General features: G+C 37.8%; 1 protein-coding gene across 2 annotated transcripts; it reads left to right on the top strand.

The window, feature by feature from the left end:
- The first annotated feature begins 293 nt into the window (after window positions 1–293).
- SUGT1 (SGT1 homolog, MIS12 kinetochore complex assembly cochaperone) lies at window positions 294–27,080 on the top strand. Of its 2 annotated transcripts, XM_075046105.1 has the most exons (13): window positions 294–404; window positions 482–527; window positions 4,232–4,322; window positions 5,019–5,088; window positions 5,442–5,512; window positions 10,083–10,136; window positions 11,868–11,884; window positions 12,937–12,971; window positions 13,540–13,636; window positions 14,690–14,797; window positions 24,763–24,853; window positions 25,723–25,904; window positions 26,537–27,080. In XM_075046105.1, the coding sequence occupies exons 1-13, from the start codon at window positions 370–372 to the stop codon at window positions 26,636–26,638; spliced, it is 999 nt and encodes a 332-aa protein (XP_074902206.1). In that variant the 5' UTR covers window positions 294–369; the 3' UTR covers window positions 26,639–27,080. The 2 variants fall into 2 exon arrangements, with proteins under 2 accessions (XP_074902206.1, XP_074902209.1); XM_075046108.1 differs by lacking the exons at window positions 294–404; window positions 482–527 and having other exon boundaries at window positions 4,229–4,452.

Raw genomic sequence — 27,080 nt, 5'->3', positions numbered from 1 at the left:
CTCTCCTTCCTACGACAAAGGGAGGGAGAAGCTGGAGTAAGTCATAAAACGAGGCCTCACATTCGCAGCTCCAGCAACAGCCGCCAAGGAACCGCCGTCCCCCTCAGCGCCACCGAGGGAGGGAGGAAGGAGGCGGGCGGGAAGCCGCTCGTGGGTGCCGCTCTACCACCTCCGGTCCTCCAGCTCTATGGTGGGGCCGGAGCCGCGCTTGCCCGGGCGGCCGCGGTGGCCCCGCCCACTCCCGGAGAAGCGCGGGAGGAGCTTCTCCCCGCCGCTATCCCGTCAGGCCTTGCGCGGGCTGCGGCCTTGGGGGTTGGTGGCGCGGGGGCCTCGAGCGGCTCCAGAAGTTTCCCGGGGGCGGCGGGCGGGATGGCGGCGGCGGCGGCGGCGGCTCCTCCTCTGCGGTGAGCCCCCTCCGACCCCTCCCCGCCTCGCTCCCCTCCCGCCTCGCTCCTCTCACGCCGTTGTGTTTCCTCGGCAGGTTCTCGGACGGGGACGTCGACCGGGACCCGGGGGCAGCGGCGCAGGTGAGGGCCGGGCCGGACCAGGCCAGGCCAGGCCGACGGGGGCTGGGAAGCGGTCGTCGGGTCTTAGCCGGCCGGTGTTTGAAGTTTGTCGGCCTGCCCAGCCGCCGGTGTTGGGGTGCTGGGGGGGGGAACCGGGGTTTGCAGCCTGCTGGGCCGGGCTTAGGGGCGAGGGGAACGGCTGAAGGGTGGTGCGGTTGCCCTTGCTGTGAGGGGCGGGGGGGGGGGGCTTTCAGAGTGTCCCTTGGAAACAAACGTCTCTCGTGTGAGGTCTGCAGGCAGAGGGGTTTGGCGCTGTTCTGTCAAAATACTTGGGCTGCCTGTGTTGCAAAGAAGAAAGGCAGAAAAAAGACCCTGAACCAACTTTCTCTTCCGTGTAGATAGATGGTAGTTCAGATAACTAAAGTAATTGCGATTTGTGGTTAAAAAAGCATTAAGCTTAGTGGAGAAAACGTGTTCAATCTTCATTCGTTTTTATTCTGCCCCAATCGCTTTTTTCCTCTTTCTGTATTTTGTGGGGATCAGCACCGATTTTTCAACAGCATCTCGACATGAAAAATAAAATTTTTACGGTGAGAACGCTCATTCACAGGAACAACCTCCACACGGATGTGGTAGACTCCCCATCACTGGAGGTTTTCAAGACATGACTGGACAGGGTGCTAGATAACCTCATCTGGGCCCCCTTTCCCACAAAAGGTTGGACCAGATGATCTTTCAAGGTCCCTTCCAACCTGGCCTGTTCTATGATTTTACCCGTTAACATGTATTAATGTGCTTTCAAAGGTTATTTTTACTTAAAACAGAGGGTTAATGAGAAGGCAGAACTGGAGAGTGGATAAGTATTTCTGTTTAACGTACTTGGAAGGGGAGAGGATGTAAATGGATAGTTCTACTTGAATGGAGTAGGTGGCAGAAGCATAAGATGATACTGGATTATCTTTACATAAAGAAAATGGTGAAGCTAAATCTTACAGCTCTTTGAGGTTTAGGCTGTAGCTTGTTTTCAGAGGATAAATGACATCTAAAAAGCAATTTGGATTAACCAAATATATTTGGCATAGTAAAACTAATTTAAGATCTAAAAAAAAAAAAGTACGTTTCCCATTGTGGGGTAAAAAAATCCACCAACAAAAAAACCCAAAAAACCTCAACATGAAAAGGTCTTTGGAAGTATTAAAGAATATCAGAATATGCATTTGAGGGTTTTTTTAATTAACATAGTTGCTTTGCTTTTCTAGTTTATATTTCGGTTCTTTGTACATTCAGTGCTTCAAAACAATATGTAGCACGTTCTATAGCTATTATTTAATACCTGATATGGTAATACTGGTGTCACTTGTGTAGCCTTTTTTAAAAGGACTCAGTTGATTAGGTAGATTGTGCTTGGTAATCTCTGAACTGGTAAGCTGCATAGTTCAGTGTAGCATTTTGCTGATTTAGAAGCTTGGATCTACAGGTGGTATACCTAGTATACCATGTTTGCATGATCTTAGGTGTGGTCTTTTAGCTCATGTACTTAATTTCTAATCTGGGACACAATACTGTATAAATGGTGCTGTGTAATGCTGACACATTTGCTGACTAGACTTGTCTCCAGTTGTCATGCAATTTCTGCACTGTGTCCTCAGGACTTTTGATTCCTTGAACTCCTGGAGAGCATGCTTTGGCTTTCTGCACCTGAATCTGATACAAATGAAAGATCATCATCCATCTTTAAATAATCTCTGAATGATATAGCTGTGAAGTCTTTAATGACGTTTTTGTCATTTTAAGTTGAAAAAGTAGGTTACTCTGTGGAGACCGAAAGCACCTTTAATTCATACAAACTCTTATCATTAGCGTGGAGGGACCTGAAAGTTCCCAATATATTTAGAAATAGATTTGCTACTTGGTCCCATGGTAAGGGCCTTTAGAGTCAACATATGTGGAAAACACATACTTGAGTGTTTGTGAGGAGAGAGTCCAAGCTTGTTCGAAGTTAACTGTTGCTGATGTCCATAATCTGGAGTTCCTGGTGCTAGTTGAGTATTACTTGGCCGTCTTCTCAAAGAGCTGTGTTAGAAGAGTAACTTCTTTCGTGTGCGTGTGGCTGAATGAGATGTGATGACTTATGCTAAAAAGCCAACAAAGAGATGAGTTTTATGCTGTTGAAGATGCTTGGGTTTGGTTTGCTTTGCTTTCCTGGGGGGAGGGCTAGTTCTGTAGGAGGATCAGTTCATATGTTGTCTGCTGGTTCTAATTGGTGCTTCTGTCATCAGCGTAAATCACAGGAAATAATGTTTGGAGTGAGAGGTGATCTGTCACAGAAGCGACTCTGCTTGTGAAGTGCCTGCAATGTTCAGTGTTCACTGTCAGAGTCAGACCCCACTGGGTTTTCAGGATCTAAAGCTGTACTTCACCTCGCAGCGTAGTATGAACCAGTTTTTATATGTGGGTTACCTTATGTCCCTCCCGTAGGGAATACCTATAGCCATGAGTATTTCCGTAATGATGACTGCTTTTGAATGACTTTAAATCTTAGGAGGGCATCAGTACAATTAGGTGAAGTTACAATGGTCTACTGCCTGCCACTTTCTTCAGAGACCCTCAAGGTTTTAGATTTATATCCTGTACCTTCATGTAGATTTGCATATCTTAAGCTGGTAAGAACTCATGCTACTACTAAAAGCAGCTGTTGTGGCCACTTAACTCCTAGTTGGTGTGAACGTTTTATGTGACATGTGAAACAGAACAAGACACTTATCTGAATTAAACCTAAGGCAAGTCCTTCTGTTCTTCTCTGGCTTGGTGGGACAGAGTTCTGGCAACTGTGCTGTGCTAATATTTATGCAGGTTTAAAACCTGTATCTTAGCTACATTCATGCTTGCTAGATTCTGAGTAGAAGTCAACTTGGCAAACAGAGTAACTGTACTGTAGTGATGTACTGCAGTGGCTTTGGAAGACTTACTGTCTTCTAGCAAAGAGAAGAGCATCTCTCAATAATAAGGACAAAATTGGACATGATCTTTCCAGGTGTGTGCGTCAAGTCCTGATTTTATTCTGTTGTGCAAAAGTCAAACTTTTCTCACAGAGAACAAAATATAATTATTTCAATCTATATACCCAGTGATTCCCCTAACAAGGGACTACTTTATGCTTATTTATATTGTGCAGCAGTATTTCCTGTGAGGCCTGTGCCCCATAAGTCTTTTGTTCTTCTGCTTTTGTGCTCAGCATAAATTGAAACAATCTCTTATGCTCAATAATATCATGTAATGTGTTATTTCATTACGTGTCACAATGCTTTGAGCATGTTATCCCCACACAAGTGTTTTGACATACTGCATGTTGACTTCCAAATGCCTAATACTGCAGTGCTTCCTCAAACCCAGCAGACCTGTGTAAAAATATGCTGAGAATTATAGGAAAGTCTTTGGAATGTAGAGGATCACCTGTGCATTAGACTTCATGTTGAAGGCATTTGAAAGTCCTTCTTCCTTCTCAGTAAGAAACAGGCTCCCTGAATTTGATATAATTGGCAGGTTCCTTGTACTTCAAGCTCTGATGTTTAAGCTTTGTGGATGAGAACTGATCAACAGGTACAGTCATGCCAGTTAGGGTATTTTCTTCTGAAATGTCTATTAGTTGATAGAGTTTGGTACTGTATTTTTTCATGGGGACTTCCGAGGTGCCATTTCATGGGGGTTTTTATGTGTCTTTACAGGAACTGACAACAGCTTTGGAAAAGAATCCAGATGATGCCGAATATTATTGTCAACGAGCTTATGCTTATATTCTTCTACAGAAATACGCTGGTAACATCTTCAGACAACACTGAGAATCCTCTTACAAGTGTATTATAACACGTTCTTTAAAGAAGATATCTTCAATCTGAAGTGAAATATAGTAATAAGAGAAAGTGTAACTTAATGTGCTGCTTTTACAGTTAGTGCATAATTTTATAGTTACTTTGTTTTCGATTCTTTTGTTTCTGCAAAACTTCCAATGAATTGGGTACTTTGCAGTCCCAGCTTTCCATTCTATTTTAGTCTGCTATTATCTTGGCAGCTTTTTTCTGTAAGTAGACTTCTTACGCAGATTTTAAGCTTTTGTGTTGTAAGCATCTTCCATCCTTATGTTTTTGGTAGAGACTGAATCCTGTCGTGGTAGGAATGTGATAACTGAGTAATGCCTGGGAAAAAAATTTAACTGACTAAGTGAAGATTTGATCTATTTTTTCTTTCCAATAAAAACCAAACAAACAGATTCACACTTCAGATCTAAGTATTTGACTAAACAAAAGTCAGGCTACATCATATGTAGAGCTCTGCAGCTGAATGAAGGGTTCATCTGTAGCAGTTGTGGCTAGATTTAATTCAAACGGTGTGATTTATTTGCAAGCTAAGAAAGCTAACATAGTACACCTTAAAAAATTTTCACTACTGAAAGACTCACAGTTCACTGCTTTTTATAACACATTATTATATTCCTCACCTTTAAACTTCCAACAGATGCAGTTGCAGATGCAAAGAAGTCCCTGGAACTCAACCCCAATAATGCTGTAGCGCTCCTTAGAAAAGGGTACGTGTCATATATTGTACTTTGTGAATCTTGCGATAAATCTGTAGGGCAATACTAGTATTTGGATTATGGCTCTGTACAAGCTTTTTGCAACACCATGAATGAATAAATTTAATGCCATACTGCTTGTAACCCATTTGTAATAAAGCTGTGGTTATAAGAAGCGATTTAGTTTGGTGTGGTTATCTTAACATCCTAGCCATTTCAAAAACACACCTCTTAGGCGATTTAAATTCTTACATTTGTAATTTTAACCAGTATAGTGTGTGAACTAAGGATGTTGTGGTCTTCAGAATGTGGATTAGACTGAAAAGTAATTACTGTTTCCTTGTGTTTTTCTTTGTTCATGTCAGGTTAGGTGAATATCATATCAAAAACTATGCATCTGCTTTAGAGTCTTTCAGAGAGGGACAGAGGTTGGACAGTAAGTATTAAAATTTCTTGTGTGCACAGTACTCCTTTGCTAATGAGGAAAAAACTTTTTAATGTGTTAGTTGAAAGTGAAGACCAAGGATTTCTTTTTTTTTTTTTTTTTTTTTTTTAAAAAGGCTAATGAATTAGGTGCCTGACTTCAGATGTCTAGCTTTTGGAAAGGTTTGTGCAATCACTGCATAAAAGTGTAAAACTGCTTAAAAACGTATATGAAAGTTCTTAGCAAGAAGTATATGATTTTTAAATCTTTTTTTTTTTTTCTTTATAAAAAGGGGAGTGTTTTCCTGCTTCCTGGTGGTCTTACAAATAAATGGTGGCAATGGTGTGGCGTTAAGTGTCTTAGAAAAGTTTCTGAACAGAACAGGCTCCTTACACATAGCTGGAATTTCTTACTTAAACTGTTTGATAGACTGGTCTTTAGAAAGCACGTGCAACTTGATGGGTATTCAGACTGACAAAATGGATTTTTACCTCACATTACATATTACTTAATTACAGAAGCACTTTTATTATATCTCTTTCTTTATTAAAAGTGTTGGCTTCCTGGCTGGACGTGGGCACTTTTTCATTTGGGAAGAATTAGAGCTTTTTTTTAAAACCTGACTTTATTCTAGAAGCAAGAAAGGAGTAGTTTAATACAGAAAGCTTTGGTAGAAGACATGGGGAAGCATGAAACAAAGCAATTGCAAGATGGTTGCGACTCGCTTCTCTTCCCTCCTATCCCTCATTTCAAATAAAACCCTGTCCTCATTCCATTCCCTCCCATCCCAACAGTGGAAGGAAATGGTAAGAAAAGCACCTTGAAGGGTTACACAGAGCAAAGTGCACTAATCTGGTAAGCATTGTCATGGTCTCAGATCTTTCTAGTATGTGGTCTTGCCTGTAACAGTGGCTGGGACCTGAAAGTTTAGCAAAAATTTAATTTCTTTGCCTCTCCCAAATAAGCGAATATAAGAAGTTTCCTAAAGTTCTTTCAGTTTTGGTAGTTTGCATAACTAGGTAGTCTCTACTGGCTTGTACGCTAGAAAGACAAGTGTGTCTTTGCAGTCTAGCCAAGTTCTTTGTTTAGTATCTTTCCATGAAAGAGATTCCTTCTAGTGACTTCTGTAGCTTTCCGTACTTGATAGGTGACTTCTCATACATCTCCAAACTCATCACTCCTGAGTTTAATTGAATGACAGATCTATATTTTTTCATATTCTTGCCCCACCCCCAGAAACCACTATCAATTTGAGGTTTTTCATGTGCATGGATGTTGTCACCTTTCTAGTTGGTCAGTTGGAGTTGTTCAAAATACAGGTTGTACACAAAATCTCAAGCCAGAGCATCGCTTTTTTTAGTTCTGTTTAACCTCACATCCTACTTACATTGTAGGGTGCAACAGCACACAGACCTGCAAGTATGTTTTTAGATAAGTTGGTGACTACCAGGATCCTCTTAGCTTGTTCAGAATCCCTGAAATACAGCACAGCGTTTTCCTGTGCTGAATTGCTTGACTTCTACCTGTTTGATTTTAATTTGCCATTGTTTTGCTGCTTACCCAGTTGAAGTGTTTCTGAAGCTCCCCAGTCCTTCCTGATTACTCTCTCATCTGAAGATCGCTTCCGCTGTGCTTCCCGTATCTTGTTACAAAATTCTGTGACCTACTGTGAGATGAGGAGTCTCCTGAAGGCCTTTTTAAAAATACGGAGTTTTAGTTGAGTCTCTTCCATATATTACCTAATTTGCTGGCAAGTTTATGTCGGTAACAGAATTTGCCTTTGCAGTTCTGTGGAATGTTTGATAGATCCCAGGTGAAAACAATTGTGAGCATAAGCATTTTGGCAAAACAATTAACTTCCAGTTCAATGCAGCTAGTGCAAAACAAACAAAGCTCAGAGGGGAAATTTGCCACATACTGCTAAACAGGTGATAAAGAGAGAAGAATTTAGCTGTTGCTGCCTCAGAGAGAATTGCCATGGTGGGGAATTCTTTGCCGGTTTCTTTGCCACACGAGGGGGCAGAAGTACACCAGTACATGTTTCTCTTTCCTTGTTGATGTAAGGGCTGTTTTACATCTTAATCTGGAATGCTAATAGTGATGAGTTTCCTACTTATGCTCATTACTGGTATGACTGACAGGCCCAGGGTATGACAGCAAGCTTCCCATTACCCACCTACAGGGATATCTAAATAGGACTTGCTGTGATGAATTGCTGAATGTACAATGTTTCTTTATTTTATAAAATAACATTAGGAAGCGAGATTCCTTTCACTCAACCATGAGACTAGACGCATGTGGATTTTTGGAGTTCGTTAATTTGCCTTAGATTGAAGAAGCACTGTGATCCCTTACTCTTTAGTATGTTATGTGGATTTGGGACAATTTTACTCAAATTTTCTTTTTTTTTTTTTTTTTTCTGTGACCACCTAATGGATTTAGTAAAGGTGGAATGCATCAACTTTTTAAAGAAATGTGTTCATAGGTACTTTTCTTGTGTTCTAAGAGTTAGTAGATTTTTCAGTAAGTGAAGACCCAGTTAGGTTTTCTGAACTAGAAAGTTATTAATAGAAGTTGTTGGTAAGTTCTTTGGGATGATAATGCAGTTATAGAGCACCAAAAAAAAAAAAAAGAAGTTATTTTGTCTCAAATTATAAAATGTGCTGGGATGCAGGGAAAGAGGCAGTGGTTGGTGAGGGGGATCTTCTAGGAAAATAGGGAAGATTACACTGGACCTTTCTTTTAAAGTTTGTGTTGTATAGCAGTCTTGTCATAGGCCATAGTTAAAAAGAGAATTCCTCACATGCTACTGCAAGTCAGAGGCTGGATCAGTGGAGATTTGACTCATTTTTCTCTTTGGTTGGACTCCTGAACCTACTTAATTTAATTTCACTTTTGATAAATAAACTTTGTTCCTGGCTGCAAAACTTGGGAGTCTTCTTAGGGTATGGGTGCTAAGTTTTAAAATTACAGATTAATTTAGGTTGCAGGGAAGCTCTGGAGCTCATCTAATTCTGTGCCCTGGCCAAGAGCAGTATTAACTTTGAAATTGCATGTGTTTGCTTGGGTTCTTTTTCTGTTGGTTTCCAAGTATCTCCAAGACTGAAGATTCCACAGCCTCTTTGGGCAACCTGCTCCAGTGTTTGACCACTCTTTTAGTAAAAATTTTCCTTATCTAATCAGAACTTACTTTACTGCATCCTGGGTCCTTTTCCTCCCTGCCTTTCCCCATGTACTTCTGAGGACAGTCTGCGATCGGTCATCTGAACACCTCAAGTATACATTAGGTAATTGAAGACAGCCCTTGGATCCCCCAACAGAACCCTCTGATAGTTAATTTTGGTTAATTCCATCTGAAAACGGGAAAGAAATCTTCTTTCTAGGATTTGCTAGGAATATAGAAGAGACTGCAGCAGTCAGTGGCTGGTTGTATTGTGATGTCAAGACAGCCGTATTATTATTTGTATTTTTATCTTTTCCTAAAAACAACTGAGAGATTACATAAATGTTATGTAGCTTAAAATTTAGGTAACTTTTAAGATGAGTGGTGGGGATGGCAGAAGAAAAGGGAAGAGGAAATGGCTTGAGGAGTGGCGTAGCAATTTTAAGACCTAAGGCACACCTTAAAATCTATGTACATTTTATTTTTGAAGGGGTTGGGGGCATAGTTTGCATAACTACAGTAGAGTCACAGTTGGTGTTACGTGCATGTCTGCTGGGAACTCTTTTGTCGAGCCTCTTCAAGTGTCTGCTAGGTAGTTGGCTGTGTGAACTCCTCAGTGTGAATTCTCTCTATTGTAAAAAGAGAAAAAGTTTAGCTGTTCTTAGTAGTTGGTCAGTAATGTTGCCACTTTTTTACTTTCCTGACTGTGAAAGACTTTTCTGGGAATTTTGTTGAATAAGATGATTACTCTGTTGTTACACTGCTACCTTTTGAGCTATTTTCTAGTGAATTCATTTCTATCTGGGGAGCTTGCTTCCTAGTATATCAAGGTCTTTATAAACTTTTCTGTGATTGTGATTCATAGGATGGTATTGGCACCTATGTATTTCTAACATCTCTGAAACTTCAGACGTGTCTGTAAAGTTTGTGTGAAACCGTCAGGAGAAAATACTTGGTGTTTGTGAAAACTTGTGCAACTTTGGGTTGTCCCAGAAGTGGCTGTCTCTTGTGATTATTTCTCTAGAGAGGAAGTGTGTGACTTTGAAAAAATAATTTTAAGAATAATGGAAAAATGTGTAAAACTATACTTCTTGCTTTCCAAACACTTATATAGGGATAGAGCAGGTTGGAAAGCAATAGCGTATTTGGGTCAGTTCAAACAAAATCTAGTGTCCTACAAATTAATTTGAAGTTAATTAAATATAACAGAGTTAAATAGTAGAGTTGTGTAAAAATACTTAAAGCTTAACTGGAATGACAGAGGTTACAAGAAGATAATAGGAAATAATACCTTTTTTCAGTAAATTGATGTGAGTTTGGGATGGATTTGTTCCAAGTGGCAATTGTGAGGAATTGTTCTTTATGCAATACGTGTAGTGCTTGAAGAGTTTTAATGTTACTGTGTTTGATCTCTTCTAGATGTAGATGATACCTTTACTATTTGGATTAAAAGATGTGAAGAAACACTAAATGGTAAGAAAAACCACATTTACTTGATAAGGGATTTGTTATGCCCTGTGCTTTGAAGCTGTGTCGTGTTTTTCAAAGATTTACAGCTTACCTCTTACTTAGAACAAAAGAATAATTTTTTTTAAATCACTTTTTCCTATCTCTTGTTTCTCTCAGAGTAGACATCCTGAACACTTCTATACCTCAGATTTAGAGGAACATTAATACTAGGGTTTTAGTGTAATAATTGGATGTGACAGGGGAGTACCTATTTAAAGTTCAGACAATCATAATTAATTTTAACTTGTTTTCATACACAACTGCTAACTAATTTTAACTGTGGAAGCATGTTTCAGCTTGCTTTCCAAAAACAAAATCAAAATAAGTTTTCAAGTCTTACAGAATATAAAGTTGGAATGAGGTGGAAATTTGGGGATCTTAGTCCTTGATTCCATGTGGAGAGTGCCTTAGGTGCTAATTGCTGCTGTGGTGTCTTACCTGTGGTAGTCGATGAGTGTGAGTATAGCTTCCTTTCATACCTTCCTACGGAATGACACCCCTGACAATTAACTCATCCACAGTGCTTAAACTGCCTGTAGATTTTAAAGAGATATAACACAATAACTGATGTCAGTTTTTCCTCCACTTGTTGTGACTTTCCCTCCTCTTTGTGGTGCACAGTGGAGAATGGGACAGTAGAACAAGTTCATGTCAACCTGTTGACTAAAAAGCCAATAGAGTAGAACCTTTTTGTGTTGTATAGGAATGAACAGATTTCTGCTTCGTGATACATTTTTGCCAGGTTTATTTTTATTTGGACAAATTGCGTAAGTGATCGGCAAGCATGGTCTTATTTACAAAGAATTATCTTGGGTGACAATTTTCTCTGCCCTCTCAAGGAAAGAGGTTATAATACACATTTTTCTGTAATGTCAGAATTGCTTTTTGCAGTGTTTTGTCTGGTTCAACTCACTTGTCCTGTTTTCTTTTGAATATTCATTCGTGTCTTGTCTTTTTTGAGCCATTTTCTTAATTCTCTGATACACCAGCGAAAAAAAAACCCCAACAAAAGAACAACTCTGATTTCTTAATTACAAATGAATATTCTTTTTTTGTTAATCTTTATCTCTTTTTAGCAGTATGCATTATAAAGAAGCAAAGGGAGAGGTGTTTTTTTTTCAAACATATTTAGTCTGAAATATTTTAGGAAAAAGTATTTAGAAGAGGAGATACTAAGCTATAGTTTAGAACCAAGTATTAAGTATATTTAAGGTCATGTGAGTGAATTTCTCTGCCAAGCTTCCATCTCATTCCCCAGGTGGGTTTGCCTTGCACAAGATACAGTTTTGAGGGGAACTTTGTGCTATTCCTAGGGATGGATGATAAACCTAGTACAGACTTGTGGGAAGTGATTTTTAAAACCTTCGTTTGCCATGGTGTTGCTTTCATTAAAAAAGGTCTGTATGTGTTTCTGATAAGCAAGGGAAAGTAATGGAAAGTTTGTTCCTTCTGTTAATCGGAACTTGCTTTCTGTCACAGTTGTTCCTTATACAAGTTGCTGATTGAAATCTGATTAAAAAGTAGTGTGTCATAAAAGCAAAATACTAGAGGTAGAACTGGCATGTTTTTGACTTCTACTGTTGAGACTGGAATAAATGCGGAATGTCTGGAGTAACTGAAGAAAGCTAGAATAAGTATATGCCTTGTAAGTTCAATATGTCTTTTTCTGAAAGTGCAACTTTTTTCTTTCTACAGCATCACAGACAGAAGTGGTAAGATGTTTTCCTTAATATGTTTACTGTTTCAGTTTCTTTGTTAAGCTAGAGCATACTTTCAGGCTTCAGAGGGTTCTTACAACTTTCAGGCTTTAAAAATCATCTTTTCTATTGCATGCAATTCTGAAGGATTTAACTTTCCTTCTAAACATGTGTTCTTTTATTTGAGACCAAGGTTGCAAAATTTGAACCCTGGAAACTCCTAGGAATGGCATACAAATATGGCAGTTACTCTGCACTCACTGAAGTAAATTTTAAGTTTCTGGCTTGCAGTCTGTGGCCTAATTTACAAATTAACCAGCTCATGTTGTCAATACTAACTTGCTTGTGACTGCTAGAAAGTAATTTTTTTTTTTTCCCCCCAGTAGCTTGCAAGTGGTTTGTGCAGACTTTTTTCTGCTGTAATTTGTGCAGCTTTCAGTTTCCTTTTTTTATTGGAAGTCTTTAGAAGAAATGTTGAAATTGACGCACCCCCCCCCCCTTTTTTTTTTCTTGAGACAAAAAAATGGGAATTTGCGTTGGATGTTCTGCTCCCTCTTTCATAGTTACTTCCATTTTTCACATTTTAAGAATAGGGTAGAGGAGGAAATTGTACAGAAAACGTGGTGGGTGTAATGTAAAGACAGATCTTACAGTTAAAAGGTTTTTATGTTTAAAAGTTATATCTTGAGTTCTCAGATCTATTTCAGGTTTCCTTCATGACTTGTAGATTAGCAACATAGCCACTGTATGTCTCTCAGGTGTACTTCTTATCCAGGAAGAAAATGAGTTAAAGCAGAACTTTCTGCTATCTATAAAATGTCTGACCAATATGTTCTAAGTCACAGACTGACATATTTAATGTAAATTGAAACTTTTTAATTCATAATCTGGTATAATTGGTTAGGCGAACAGTGAAGAGCTTCACCTGTAAGTTAATGCTCATACATAAATCAAGAAAAGGGGAGCAATCAGTATGAAAATGATTTGTGTCTGTGAAAAGTACTTCATTGTAAATTTTCACTTAACACTGATGTAACTTTGTTTCCAATGGAATATGCTTCAACTAGAATGCACAGCAGCAACCTCTGCCACCAAAGATCAAGTAAGTTGACTTTAGCTTTACTGTGAGAATTAAAATAATTGACATATAGCTGTTCTTTGATTGGGGGATTGGAGAAGCAAGATAATGACTGTAGAAATTCTTTTTGGGTAACTTTAAAAAGTGGCAGTCTAACTGAAGTGTTTCTCGGTGTCATCACTTTTGTTCAGACTGAATTGTACTTTCAGGAGATTATGCCTCACTGGGAGAGTGGGGAATGGAGTAAGCATTCTGACTTCTGTTTCTAATTCTCATGCTGAGCTTAATTAAAAGACTGCCCCATTGTGCCTAGTATAGGTAATGTTTTTGAGATTCTTTTTAAGATCCTGAACTAAAAAGGTGCTATTTAATTTATAGAAGGCAAACAATATTATGAATTGGTCAAGAAAGTGACCTAATTTTCATACGCTTTTTGATTAAAAAAGATTCTTTGTTCTTTAACTACTTATCTTGCCAATTCTGCATCTGCTCTTTTAGAGGAAGAAATCTAATTTTATATGTCTTCTCTCTCCCATCAAACTACACAATGTACTGTATATCTCTCAGTTTTTCCATCTTTTTTTTTTTTTAGATATGACTGGTACCAAACAGAATCTCAAGTAATTGTGACTATAATGATCAAGAATGCACAGAAGGATGATGTCAGTGTGCAGTTCTCCGAGAAAGAGGTGATCTGTATTGGTTATCAATACGCATCCTTAGATTCTTTAAAATGTAGTAATTAAAACAGTGAACATTATCCTTTTCATGCTATTGCAGCAGATAGCACAGGTGGTCTTCAGTCTGAGTTTTTTTTATATACAGTTATGCTGTATATGTGTGTATGCCCAATCAAGTGAACTGGCATCTATTGCCGCAGCAGTGTCCATAGGATTTATACACAAGCAGTAGTGTGGTGTGCATGCTGAAAAGGGAACATCTGTTTTTCAGCTGCTTGTGTGTTTGGAAGGATGGGGGAAGAAGTGATCTGGACTTAAAATGTTTGAGTATGCATGCATCTGGTGTAGGAGCAGACAGAGACAAGGTATTCTAAAAACAGCTATGAATAAGTAGTATCTTGCTTTAGGACAGTTATAGAAAAAGAATGAATGTTGGTTGGTGGGTTTTTCTTGCTTTTGGCATCATTAGAATTGTTAATGGCAGCAAAGTATATATTTCAAGGAAGTGCACTAATCTGTTGTAATGCCATATGCTGTACAAATGACATTCATGTTTAATTTAGCTGAGAGTATTGAAGAGTTAGGTTCTTATTCTCAACTAAGTTGATACTTCACAAACTACCAGAAGTACTTGGTTGTTACTATCTGCTTTAGATTGTTAAAAGTGTGTGAGTGCTTGCCACGTAGTCTGCGTGTATTAGAAGGGAAGTTGCAAATTGTTTTCGTATTCCATTATTAATGTGTTGATACTTCATTTGCCATATAATTCTTTCCCCAAAGAATGCAGATCAAGCTGACAAGATAATAGGCTTTTTGAGTACTTGCTGGCTAAGAATTGAAATCTCCTGTTCATTTTCTAGTATACTTTAGAAACACCTTGTTCAATAATGCAGTAATGTAATGGCGTTGTCTGAAATTCTGACACCAGATGCTTTTAAGTGCCCTAGAGAAGGGTCATTAATTTAATCACTTAATCTTGGTGCCAAATGACAATCCTTTACTTAGAAATGGAAAAAAACTGCTCTCAAAGATGACCAGAGACGTGTTTTCAACTGTTAACAGATGAATGCATCAGTGAGACTTCCATCAGGTGAAGACTACAACTTAAAGCTTGTTCTTCTTCATTCTATAGTGCCAGAGCAAAGTACATTTAAAGTGCTTTCAACAAAGGTAAGCTTCTTAAAGTGTAAATTACTTCTTTGACCGTTCCTGATGTTGAAAACCTTTCTGCTCTATTGTCTTGTCTCTCTGCAACAGTCATAATATCTTGCTTTTCATATAGAAATGCTTTTTTTTTCTTCAAGGTGCCTTTCAGCCAGTGGGAGGCTTTCTAAACTTTTGCAAATATCAGAAATAGTAATACGCTGGTACTTACTGAAGTGCAAATGATGGTTATGTTGAGGACGCTTTCACTTGTTACTGTAGAAAGATGACTGTGGTCTTCGCTCTTAAAATTCAGGTGTTAGGAAAGTATTAACACCTTTCTGCTAAACTTTTAGGAGCCTTGTGAAACATTGTTATCTTTGTGTGCCCAAGAAATAAAAGATTTCAATGTTGAAATAATTCTTTACCCTTTCATGACTTCTTGCTGTTAAAGGTTAGCCGTATGGTTAACTGTTCTTGGCTTTTCAAGAGAGTGTGTTCTGCACTGTTCCTGGAAATAGTACTTGCTTGGAGACACTTGAAAATCGCATGGCATGAGAGAGAATGCTTCTGTCTCAACATTTTGTTTCTTCTATGTTACAGTTATAGAAAAATAAGAAACTGACTGTGGTCTAGCATAGCATATATTGTTGGTATAATGCATAGACAGACATATGCTTTGTCCATAGAGCCAAGTCTGAATCTCTGAAGCAGGATTGTGTTGTTGATGCTTTCCTTGTATTTCAGTGGTGTTTCTGCAGAGCTTTTGGAAATTCTTTTGTGTTCTCAGGTTCCATTTTACCTGTTCTCAGAAAGGGACCTATAATAGTTCTTGCATCATTTTGGGGAAGAGGGACTTCAAGATGAGATGAGAGGATTACCATAGAACGTTGGTCTTGTTTTTCCACTCCTCGCACTAAGGAAGCTGGGCAGGTTATGTGATTTGAGTCACATGAGCTCTCATGCTGTGGGAGATAAGCAGAGTGCTTAAAGCATGTAGAAAATTTGCTAGTCCATTAGTATTTACATAAATTTGAATGGAATGGGCACAGACCTTGTCAAGAGGAGTAACGTGAGGTCCTATTTGCTTTATGTTCCTATCTAGCTTGTGTTATACTTTTCATTTGTCTTGAAGTTTACCATCACGTTTATGAAGGATCTGCTTGCTACTGAGCGCTGTTGAAATGAACTTGACTTTGTCTTTCTATGCTACCATCTCTAGTAAATCTCTGAAATAATTTCTAGTAGTCTAGAGCCTGGTTTAGACTGAGGTTCCTAAAGTGGTGTGAAAGCTTTAGTTATATTCAGGCAGTGTCTGAATTGTAAATATTTTGCATTAATTTTCAAATGTTACTGTTCCTGTATAATTGTGAGAGAATGTTCTTGAGATGAAATGGGATAAGAGAGAACACAGGAGGTGTTCTAGCAGCAGAAGTCAGTGCTTCAACATGTTCCTCCTTTTCCAGAAAAGAATATAGTGTAAAGACGTCTGTGAAGGAATACAATTTAAATGATGCCCCAGCTAATTCCGGTACTGGCCAGCAGATGGAGTCTGGTTGAAGTAAAAAAATTAAAAGCAGGTCTATGTTAAGCATGCAAAGACTTCTTTAAAGGCTTAGAATATTTTACTTTGAAAAACATTAAGTACTTTAAGGGAATGATACAGCCTTAGTGTTTGAATACTAGAAATTCAGATTTCTTTTCATAAGTTTTGTGTATGTACTTTGTTCTTATGAGCAATATGGAAAATGTGCAGTTATTACTTTGAATAAACTATCTTAGAAATCCTCAAACCCCTTACAAATTAATTTGTACCATTTACATGAAGACCTTTTGTAAGGACTTGGAAAGAAAGATATAATCTCATTATCTTCCCAATTATATGAACCTTTTACTACACACTCCTAAAGAAATTGCGTTTTCATGGGATAGGAACAGATCTGTTCCTGTGGATTAATAATTTCAAATAAGAATAACTGCATGTGTCCACACTGCTTTATTTTGTATTGCTGCTTTGAACATATGAGCCACGCTGCCATTAGCATTGTGTAGTCTTCACTGGGCAACAAAGAGTCTGGTCTTTCTTTTCCAGTTGAATGAGGAAATATATGAGGAAACAGAGTGGAATGTATGGACAGGCTATGTGGTGGATAGTTTGTGTTTCCCATGAACTTCATAAAACTAACAAATGTAATGGACAGAGGATGAAACAACAGAACTAGCAGATAGTAGAACAATCCTGTGTGTTTTGGTAGCTAAGAGAAGCCGGAGAGGGATTTCTCAATACTGCTTGAAATTCAGCATCGCTTGACAAATGCAAAGGAATAAAGGTAAAGATGCAAATTCAGGAGGAAGAAATAGCCTTAATGGTATTTGCAGAATTACAGATTCTAAAATAACTGCAAAGAGCAGACAGAACTTACAGACTCTGGGATTGCTTCTTTCAGGGAATGTTAACAGTGGTGAAAAATGCAATTGATACCTTAAGAATTGTTTCTTTCCTAGCAATGAAATAAAAATTATACCTTTCAATAAATCCATGCTGTGTCTAGCTCTGAGATGCAAAGTCTCTGGAAAAGAACAGAACTAGCAAATGGTACAGAGGTAGCATACATAGATGTTTGGAGGTGTTTGGTTTCTGTATGAGCAGAAGTAAATTAGCATTCATAATCTGCAGACTTTTGACTTCAAGCTGTGAGCTAGAAGAGGTAAAATACTTAATGCCGATGCAAGAGCAGCATGTGTGGGTGAAGTCCAGTTTTGAGATAAAATCTTCATCTCTTTCTTTATTCATCCTAGTATTGTATGTTTTCTAATTGTCAACAGTTTTACAGATGATACAGATGGCCTTTATAGTGGCTGTATGTATTCCTGCTATGCTTGGAGCCTTTTTTTTACCTAATTCAAAAGCTTATTTGCTATTTAATAGATATCACTACTTGCAAATTCAGCTTTGAGTTGATTATGTTTCCTGTTCACATTTAGTCGTGAGTTCCTTAGAATTACCGGGTGTTGTTCAGCATATAATTCTGATGATCTAAGGCCTCAACTTGATGTTCATGTGAGAAAATGCTGAATACAACTGTATTAATTGCCATATATGCATAAGCATTTTTTCTTGTACATGAGCAGCATAGCTGATAGATCATAACTAGCACAACTAGATCAATTGACATTGTTGGCTATAATCCTCATCTGTCAAAGGTGTCTGACTGTAGTAGTCTGATCAAAAAGTAACAGCAGCTCCAAAAAGCACCATATAAATTTGAGATTTGTGTCTTACAAATGGAAGCTGATCTGGTCTTTGTATGTAGCGTGACTTTGTACACAATAGGTAGGATTTTGTCTGTTTTGGTGGTCATCCTCAATTGTGTTCAGGTGTCAGCTGAAGTTGGGGAAAAACTGTGCCACACTGAAAACTGCAGGTTGCATGCAGCATTTAACAGTAGGAAGGTAGGTACCCTTTAGTGGTGCTACTTGGTTTTTTACTTCTTTCCAGAAGAGGGAGCCAAAATGTAAAAGCTGGACCAAGTTTGCTCTTCGGTAGTTGCCTGTGTGCAGTTATCTGGTAGCTCCGTTTGCGTAATATCATCGTGCTCCCTTCATAAAAGGAAAAAGGCATAAAAACTTAAAATGAGTGACTAAATATGTTTAAGGCAAAACTAGCTGATCTGTCTCTGGCCAGAAAATAAGGCAGGAAAGTAGAAATGCACAAATATTGTAAGGATTTCTATTGTTCTGAAACAGTTCTTTGTGTACAATCAGCCTAGCTTTCTTTTCCCTCTTTTGTTCAGTCTATCAGTCAGTGTATTTGGGATTCCAGGGCAATATTCTGCCATGTTCTGTTGGAAACCTGTGTAATGTGAGCAGTTTTTCTAGGTCTTCTGTTGTGTTCTAGGTGATGCTCAGGTTTTTCTTCTCCTTAGACGTAGAAGAGGAGAGCAAGGATGACTATGTGCTTTTAGCAGGTATGCTTATGAACTTGAAGGAAACTTGAGCTAGTGTTTTCTCTTTTTCTTCCCCTCTGCTCTTGCATCTACAAATAGTCAGGGGACATTACTGTGAGTTTTGAGTTTCTAGTGGTTTGGGCTTTTTGCAGGCAATGACTTGCAGCAATTTAGAGCCATTTGAAAAAGTGGTAAAAAGTGGTTTCTTTACCCCAGAATTGTCCTTTAGTTAGATATCAAAGTTGTGCTGCAAACAGCGGGGAGGTGTTAGAAATCCTCAGCCTCTTTTACAGTTGACGTTTGTTAGTTAATAGACATGTCTGAGGTAGAAGCACACTCTCAGCAGCTTCATGCCAAGAATATGGTAGTGTGCATCAGTGGAATGTTTCTTTTCCTCAAACCAACGTTTTGCCTTGCAAACTCTGAAATACTCTGTGCAGCTTACTGGAAAAGCACACCGATGCCTGTTGCTAAATGTAAAGGAAAAGGCAAAGAGTGAAACTGTTTCACATACTCTTGGACTGTCATCAGAGCTTCTATTCAGAGGCAAATATACACAAATAGATAAACAGAGGAACAGATTTATTTTAGCTGAAGTTGGCTCTTACCATTGCAGTCCGATCCTTAAAAGATACTTTCTTGTTTGGGGTATTTTCATTAAATTGCTTGCAGACACAAATGCAGGCTTCCCGGCTCTCCTGTACTTGTTTTTTCTATGAGGCTTTCGTGCAGATTCATATCTCCCATATATATTCTTGAGCACTTTCTGTAAGTTATAAACTGATATTTAAGATAAGTGTTGGATGCTTCTCTGAAATTTCTTGCATCTCTTAGGTAGGGCTAGTTGGAGCAATTTCCTGGCTAGACCATAAAGAAACCTTCCCAATGATTGGCATGATATTTACTTGGCTCAAAATAAGTTTGAATTTTTTTTTCTTCTTCTTTATGAATGCAGATGGCGTGGAGCAGATTTAAACTTGTTAATACTCTGAGAACTATGTTTTAAACAAAGCATGTAAGTTAGTGCCCATGCTTTATATAAATACATAAGGGAAAACTAGGCATAAGGGTTTTTCTCTGTCTTGAGAGAAGATAGATTTAAGAACTATTGGAAGAGTGGTGGTTTACATTGAGGATGCAGTGACAAAAAGCTTTAGGTTACCTAAATGATCTGTATTGGTAGCTCCTCTAAAATTTAAAATTTTAACAAGGGGTTGCTGTGTAATATCAGTGTGGTGGGAACTTTGACCTTTTTGCACTCAGTTCTCCATAGTACATACCTGGCAAAGAAACTGAAAGGTGCATACTAAATCCTTTCTGTTGCAATATATTTACTGCAGAATAAATTTCTTAATTATAATTTATTTGTGATAACACTGTAGAGTTATTTTCATCTCGGTGTATTTTGTTTAAAGTTATGGACCAAAGATCTTGGAATTCACAATATAAGCAATGTATAAAAGGTCTTTGAATAACTAGGATAGCAAAACTGTATGGGCTTATAATCTTAGAGGTAAGTTTGAATAGGTCATACGTTTTTAGAAGACAGTGCTATTTTGTCCTACCCTTAAATTTAGGTAACAAAATACATGAGATGATTGCAAAATGACAACTCTAAACACTTAAAATTTACAACTCAGACAAGGCAGTCAGAAGTTCAGTAAATAACTAAGCAGTTGACTGGAAACCCTGAATTCTCATTTTCGTGTGTTTGATGTAGCAAAACAACAGAATTTAAAAGGCCATTTTTTGATGCATCTTCAAATGAATGGCTGAACTACTGCTTAAGCTTTGCCAGTTCTGATTTCCTTCATCCATCTGATCAGAGCTTGACACAAATTTGCCAGTGGTAGGTGAACTTCCCCTTAGCATGGACTGTAAAATACAAACCACAATAGAAATTAGAAGAAAATTCTTGTAACTTGTCAGTGTACACCAGAATCTTCTTTTAGGGAGGAAGATAAAAAACTCGCTTTTAATGTTTCTCAGTTAAACTGGCAATGTCTGTCCCAGAAGGTTAGTTCAAGTGAAATCTAGTTCATCAGAGGTTTGGGCTTTTTAACAGTAAGCTTCTACCTAGAAAATTAATGTTGGCTAACTAGCAATGTGTTTATCTGTAGCTAAGGGGAGAAATTCTTTCTTAAAACTAGATTAAATGCTCTTTTATGCCAGTCATCTTAAGGTAAGGGGGTTTTGTGTTCTTATACTACCAATGAAATCATTTAGAATAGCTTCTGAGAGTAACTCTGCAGCATCTTTTCTGATAGCTAGCACCTAGATTAATTTGCAAACAATCTCTGATAGATTTTTTAAAAATGGATTACTTTTATGACTAGAAAATTCTGTCAGTAGAATCTTCTCTGTATCCTTTCACTGTGGATGGGGTTTCTTCTAGACAATGAATCCCCGTTTGACCCTCTTCTCAGGGGTAGTTTTCTCTCAAGACAGTATTTCAGACAAGTAGTGCATGAGTTACTTTGTCAAAATTCCATGTTTCTTTTTTTTCTCCCTTTTTTTTTTTTTTTTTTTTTGCTTTGCTTACTTTGGGCCCCAAATACCAGGAACTTAAAGATTACAACAGAAAGTAGATTATTTCTGTGTTGGAACTTCTCATACAACCAGAGTACTGTGTCCAGTTTTGGGCTTCCCAGTGCAAGAAATGCACTAAGGTAGTGGAGCAAGTCCTAGTGGAGGACTGGCGAGATGGCTGCACGGCATGAGCTACAAGGAGAGGCTGAGGAATTATGCTTGTCCTTAAGTGGCATGCAAAGCAGTTAATTTGCAATGAAATTTTCCTGTCTTTTATTCTAAAGTTGGCACGAGGCACACAGGCATACGTTTTATGAAATATAGATGTTAAATCAAAGTAGCTGGTGAAGTGTTGATGTATTTCTCTTGCCCGAGTGCTGAATTTTTTTCAAAGGAGAGGAAAAAGCTAACAGTACTTGTGTGTTAGATACGATACAAATGTCCGTACTGATATGTTACTTTTCTGTGTGATAGCTATCAGTATCTGCTTTAAAATGTTCATTAAAATGCATTTATTGCCGTTTGTGCACATAATTGGGACTCGCAAAGTTGTTTCTCTTTAGATCAAATAAAGCTCTCAAGTTGAAGAAATATGTGCCTTCACAAGCAGAATTTTATAGCTTTATATTTTTGGAAAATGTGGTTGTATAATGGTATGAAGCTAATGATTTCCCTAGTTTTACTCCTGCCTGCCACTTTGCCTAATGAGTAACTTCGATTGAAGTGGATGCAGTAGATGGGGTAGAGGTTTAATCATGTCATAAATGCATTCTGTCTCAACTCTTCAGCTGTCTATACCTCTAGCTTGGCAGCGTTGAAATGGTTTAGATTTAAGAAATGTGCATCTTACACTGGGAATTAGTTTGTAGCATTTCCTTTTCCTTAGGGATGTTTGTCATGTAGTACTGGCTTAGGGACAGTTTCACAAGACGAAAGTGTAAGAACTAACAGATTAAAAAAGGAGAGGGGGATTACTGGAGCAGCAAAAGTAAAGATCTTCCTCTTTTTTTTTTTTTTCTTTCTATGTGTGGGCAGAGTACTCTGACGAATAGCCAAAGGCCTTCATAAGGGCTCTTTGGGGAGGATTGTATTCTGAGAAGAAAAAAGTCCATGTTTAGTAGCTCACATCAAGCATTACATTGCATTAGAGGTCATTCTTGGTGTGGATGAAATAGTCTGTTTTTGAGATACTGAAAGATCGGTGGAAAGCCTGAAGCATAAGGGTGAGAGGAGATAGTGAAGGAAGAAACAAACAGAAGAGAAATTGAAGACATATAGAGTTGAGCAGTCTCAGTATCAAGCATTTACATTCTCTCTCTTTTTTTTAAATAGAACATATGGGAGGATGCGCTAATAAGCAGAGTATAAAATCTTAAAATTAAGGCCTTCTCAACTTCAATGTGCAACTGAATTGATAATACAATTTCCTCAGGTTGAGAAGAGTTATATAAGAACCAGAGGAAAGACAAGTTGGTTTAAATTAATACTCAGGTTTCACTTGTAACTAATTAGTACCTTTCTAAGTGGCTAATTAACTTAAATGTTTGACTCATGAGACCCAAATTCATTGGAGGGTGGGAATCAAACCCAAAAAACCTGCTGGTTCTGGCACTCAGGGAACTACTTGTTTGTCTTATATGTAGATACACAAATATTTTTGGCTTCCTTAAGCTAATTGCAGAGTGTTAGATTTATGAGTGTAGATGTTAAAAAATGAACTTTAAGGTTATAGTTTCCGAAGTGTTTTTAGAAGAGTCCAGTGGAGGAAGCTTTGCTGACTTCTTTCATTTTACTGAAGACTAATTACTGGCACAGTTTGAATGCTGTTTCTGCGTAGTTTCGACAGAAATCTCTGCGTTCTTACAGATTGCAATATTAAACTCTGTAATACAGGCCTTCTTTAGGGACAGTAGGTTGAGCAACTAGAGTAATACAATATTTTAATTTTATTTGATTATTTTTTGTTTTGTGACTGGGACTTTCACTATTTTAAAAACTGATACTCTGATGCTTAATTTGTGACTTGTAAAGTTGCTAAAAACATTGTAAATCCAACAGACAGGGGGAGTGGGAAGTCAAATACAAGTGGTTGTTGGCCTTGCAAACTTACTGAAACTCTCCCCTGCCTTGAAGGGCATTCCATGCCTCGTGTCTTAAACTTTTGGTTGTTCTCAGTACAAGTTAGTGGTGGAAAATAAGTATTTAAACTTGTCTAGGGAAATGGTAGCTTCCCCAGGGGAAAAAAGAAGGGGGGAGAAAAAGGGGGGAAGAGGGGGAGAAGCAGTCATAATTGGGTATTCTGGTTCTTAAAATGCAGCATGATTGCAAACATGGAAGCTTTGAAACTTAAATGAGCTCATTTCTTTATTTTTAGAAGGTATCTTGGTCTATTGCTTACCAGTGTTTGATTTGAAGAATGGATTAGATGAAGTTCAAATTTCAGATCAACATGATGCTGTGCAAGGAGCTTGCTGTTAGGATCTCTAGGGTTAGCTTTTACAGTGGTGCCTTTGTTCTTGGGTCTGCAGGGATCCCCAGGTTATAGTGGCTATAGGTAGAACTAAGAACTCGCTTCTGCTCAGCAGTTCACAAATAAGGAACTGCTGAAGTTTAGCAAGCACTGATTTCAGTTAATTAATAGCGTCGTATGAACTTTGCGACATTTTCTTAAGTGAATTTGTCCTTTGGAGTGACATTAGGCAGTCCTTGTTTTTCAGACAATGTTTTGTAACTTTGTAACCCTGTAACCAATGGATAAAGTTAATTATGAAAAAACATTTCAATATGGTTGTCTAAAGGGATTATGTGTAGTTGTGAATAGGGCATGACATACTTCACTTAATTTTGTTTCTCCTATGATAATTGCAACCATATCCATTTTTAATTGCCAGTTTTGTCAATGAATACTAGACAGTTTTCTCCATAGCAGTGTTTGTTCGTTGAACCAAATTAATAGAGCTTCTGCATTTCTCCAGTGGGAAGATCTGCATAGTCCCAGGGTGTTTCTCTGGTTTGTGTACTACACATCAAATACGAAATTTTTTGGTGGTTGAATTGTAAACCTAGATAAAGTTGGATTTTGTAGTCCTTCAAAAGTGCTGTTTAATTATTAGAGCTGACTGGCAAGAAAGGGATGCTTGCAAGGTAACACCTTGGTGCCTGGCAGTGTAGAGACATTGGGACTGATTTTTACTTTTGGGATGCCATAATTTACAAAAAGAATCAAGTGAATAGTAAGCAAAAGAAAGTTAAGTGGTACTAAACAAAAGGATAAAAGTCTGATAGAAGATCTGTGCAGCCACATAAGAGTTTAGCTGACATGCGACTTGGAAGTCGTGTAACTTCATCTTGTAAGGTAGGTAAAAATTGCTAAAGTATAGGCTTTATATTAGAGACTGTGTTTCTAAAAACAAATGCATTTATTTTCTTTCTGCTACAGGATCCAACTACTTTGAAACTATTTGGCAGAACTGTTTGCCATCTGGATTAAGTTGTTCTTTGTCTTGTGCTTTGTAGGTTGAGATAAAAATGAAGAAGCCAGAGGCTGTAAGATGGGAGAAGCTGGAGGGCCAGGGAGATTCTCCTAAGTTAAAGCAATTTACACCAGGTTTGTTCTCTCAACTATTAAGTATTAAATGTTTATATGTATTAAACTACTTGCAGTTATTAATAATAATTTTTGTGTTAAATATTGTGAATAAAATCACAGCTTCATATTTACAAAGAAAAGCCTAATAGTCTTGTTTTTACTGCCAAGAATTGACAGAAGAAGTCTGCAGGGCATTACTAAAACTTAAATATTAAATTTAGTCATAACTTCCATTAATCTGATGGATTATTAAGGATATATGCTTTTCATTAATTCCTCTGGGCTTATCTATTTGGCTGATTTGGTCACTGTTCTGCAGTTCTATGCATTGTTACGCCTCTGTTGTTGCTTAAATAAGTAAGTATTATTTACTTAAGTATTCCATCTCTCTTGGAAAGTAATACATTTTCAGTTTTTCAAGACAGATTAACAATCTGTCTTTGAGAGAATTTGAATTTCCTGATTTATTGATTTCAGGTATTTTTTGAAATTTAGCTCAAATTTTCCTGTGGCTCTATGCTGCTGGGTTTTGGTGGTTTTTTTTGGGTTTGGGGTTTTTTTTTCTTGCTGTCAGCCAGTATCTCCTGCCTCGTTTTTACTTTAATTATCTGCATTGCTGTTGTCCAGCATTTTTTTTGTTGGATAGCTAAATTATGTAACTCTGTTTACTTAAAAGTAAACTTTTGTAGGTACTCAATGTAGTGTCTAGCATTTCTTAGTTTCCTTTATTTTTGTTACTGCAATGCTTAGTAAGGAGGAATCCATTTGCATTTTCAGATTCATGTTCCATTATCATCTCTGATTCATCAGATACATATATGTGTGTTTTCTCTGCTGCTCTGAAATTTGTGAGAAAATGCTTAGTTAACTAACACTTCTGATTTCAGATACCCAGCACTTATATCCATCATCTTCTCACTATACAAGGAACTGGGACAAACTGGTAGTTGAAATCAAAGAAGAGGAGAAGAATGAGAAGTTAGAAGGAGATGCTGCTTTAAATAAACTCTTCCAGCAAATTTATTCAGATGGTACAGATGAAGTGAAACGTGCCATGAACAAATCGTTTGTAAGTCTTCATTCTTTTTCTCTGAAGAAATGTGTAACTTTTGCACACTGACACAATTTACTAAACTTTGCATGAATGTGGAAGCCTCTAGCTACCAAAACCTTGGGCCTATAATGAATGGCAGCAGTTCTGTTGGACATACTGGTGTAACAAGTCTCGCTGAAAGCCACGATGTTGTACGCTAATGAATGTGACTCTTTAAGTCCAAGGTTGTGCTTTGTCACTGGTCTCTCAATCAGTGTTATCAAAGGAAATAGGTTTTGGCTCATACAGAGCTTGAAGGCTTGCCATGGATGAAAGGATCAAATTCCTCTTAATTGTTTGTATCTAGTTCCTTTTATTTACAGTCCTCATGGGTAAGAACATGATTGACCCTTCAAAAGCTTCTTGTTAGTGAATTAACATCTCATTGTGTCCAGTATCGATAAACATACTGTTGGGCTGAAGATTATGGAGTGATGGCTTTGTCAAATTTTTTTCTATATGTACACAAAATTACTGTGTAATTGCTACTACATGAAGCTTAAATTCTTCATGTTTCTTCTGAATTTGTTAATCTGCTGTAAGAAATGTGGCTTTTGTATTACTAGAATTCCTGTAGCAAGCTAACCAAGCTTTTTCTCATATTGCAGATGGAGTCTGGAGGCACAGTTCTGAGCACCAACTGGTCTGATGTTGGTAAAAGGAAGGTAGAAGTAAATCCTCCTGATGACATGGAATGGAAAAAATTCTAACCCTATTTTTAATCTTTTACCATCTATGTGTTGCCATAGTCCTGTACTGACCACTGTGTATGGACATAGCATTCTTGGATTCAAAGCACTGAATGTTCCCTTGGAAACAAGAATTGTCTTTACATTTTGCGTGCTTTAGAAATTCCTTCATCCGCAGATCTTAAAGATATACTCAAGAGTGGAACCGTATTTTCATCATCTCTGTCTAATTTTTGGAAATTGAGTCAATCAGTCTAAATTTTCTACTGCCTTTATCAGCTCTGCTCTTTGGGGATAGGGTGATCTCTAATGGCTGGTCAGGATTATTGCCTTACGCCTGGTATTTCTTTTCAGTAACTTATTAGATCTTGGCAACTTTGGGTAAAAACACTTTTCAACAACGGCGTTAACTTTGTCTGCTCTTAAACTCTGCTAAATAAAAATGTAAATATAACTTTTTCTA

This window comes from Buteo buteo, chromosome 14, assembly GCF_964188355.1.
Source record: "Buteo buteo chromosome 14, bButBut1.hap1.1, whole genome shotgun sequence".
Taxonomy (NCBI): Eukaryota; Metazoa; Chordata; class Aves; order Accipitriformes; family Accipitridae; genus Buteo; species Buteo buteo.
This window is presented reverse-complemented; position numbering and strand designations above follow the sequence as displayed.

Bases quoted from the DNA above. Each gene is read 5' to 3' on its own strand.
- SUGT1 (XM_075046105.1), top strand. From the start codon at position 370: ATGGCGGCGGCGGCGGCGGCGGCTCCTCCTCTGCG. The intron at 4,323-5,018 runs GTAACATCTTCA...AACTTCCAACAG, and splicing joins TCTTCTACAGAAATACGCTG to ATGCAGTTGCAGATGCAAAG. The intron at 13,637-14,689 runs GTGATCTGTATT...AACTGTTAACAG, and splicing joins TGCAGTTCTCCGAGAAAGAG to ATGAATGCATCAGTGAGACT.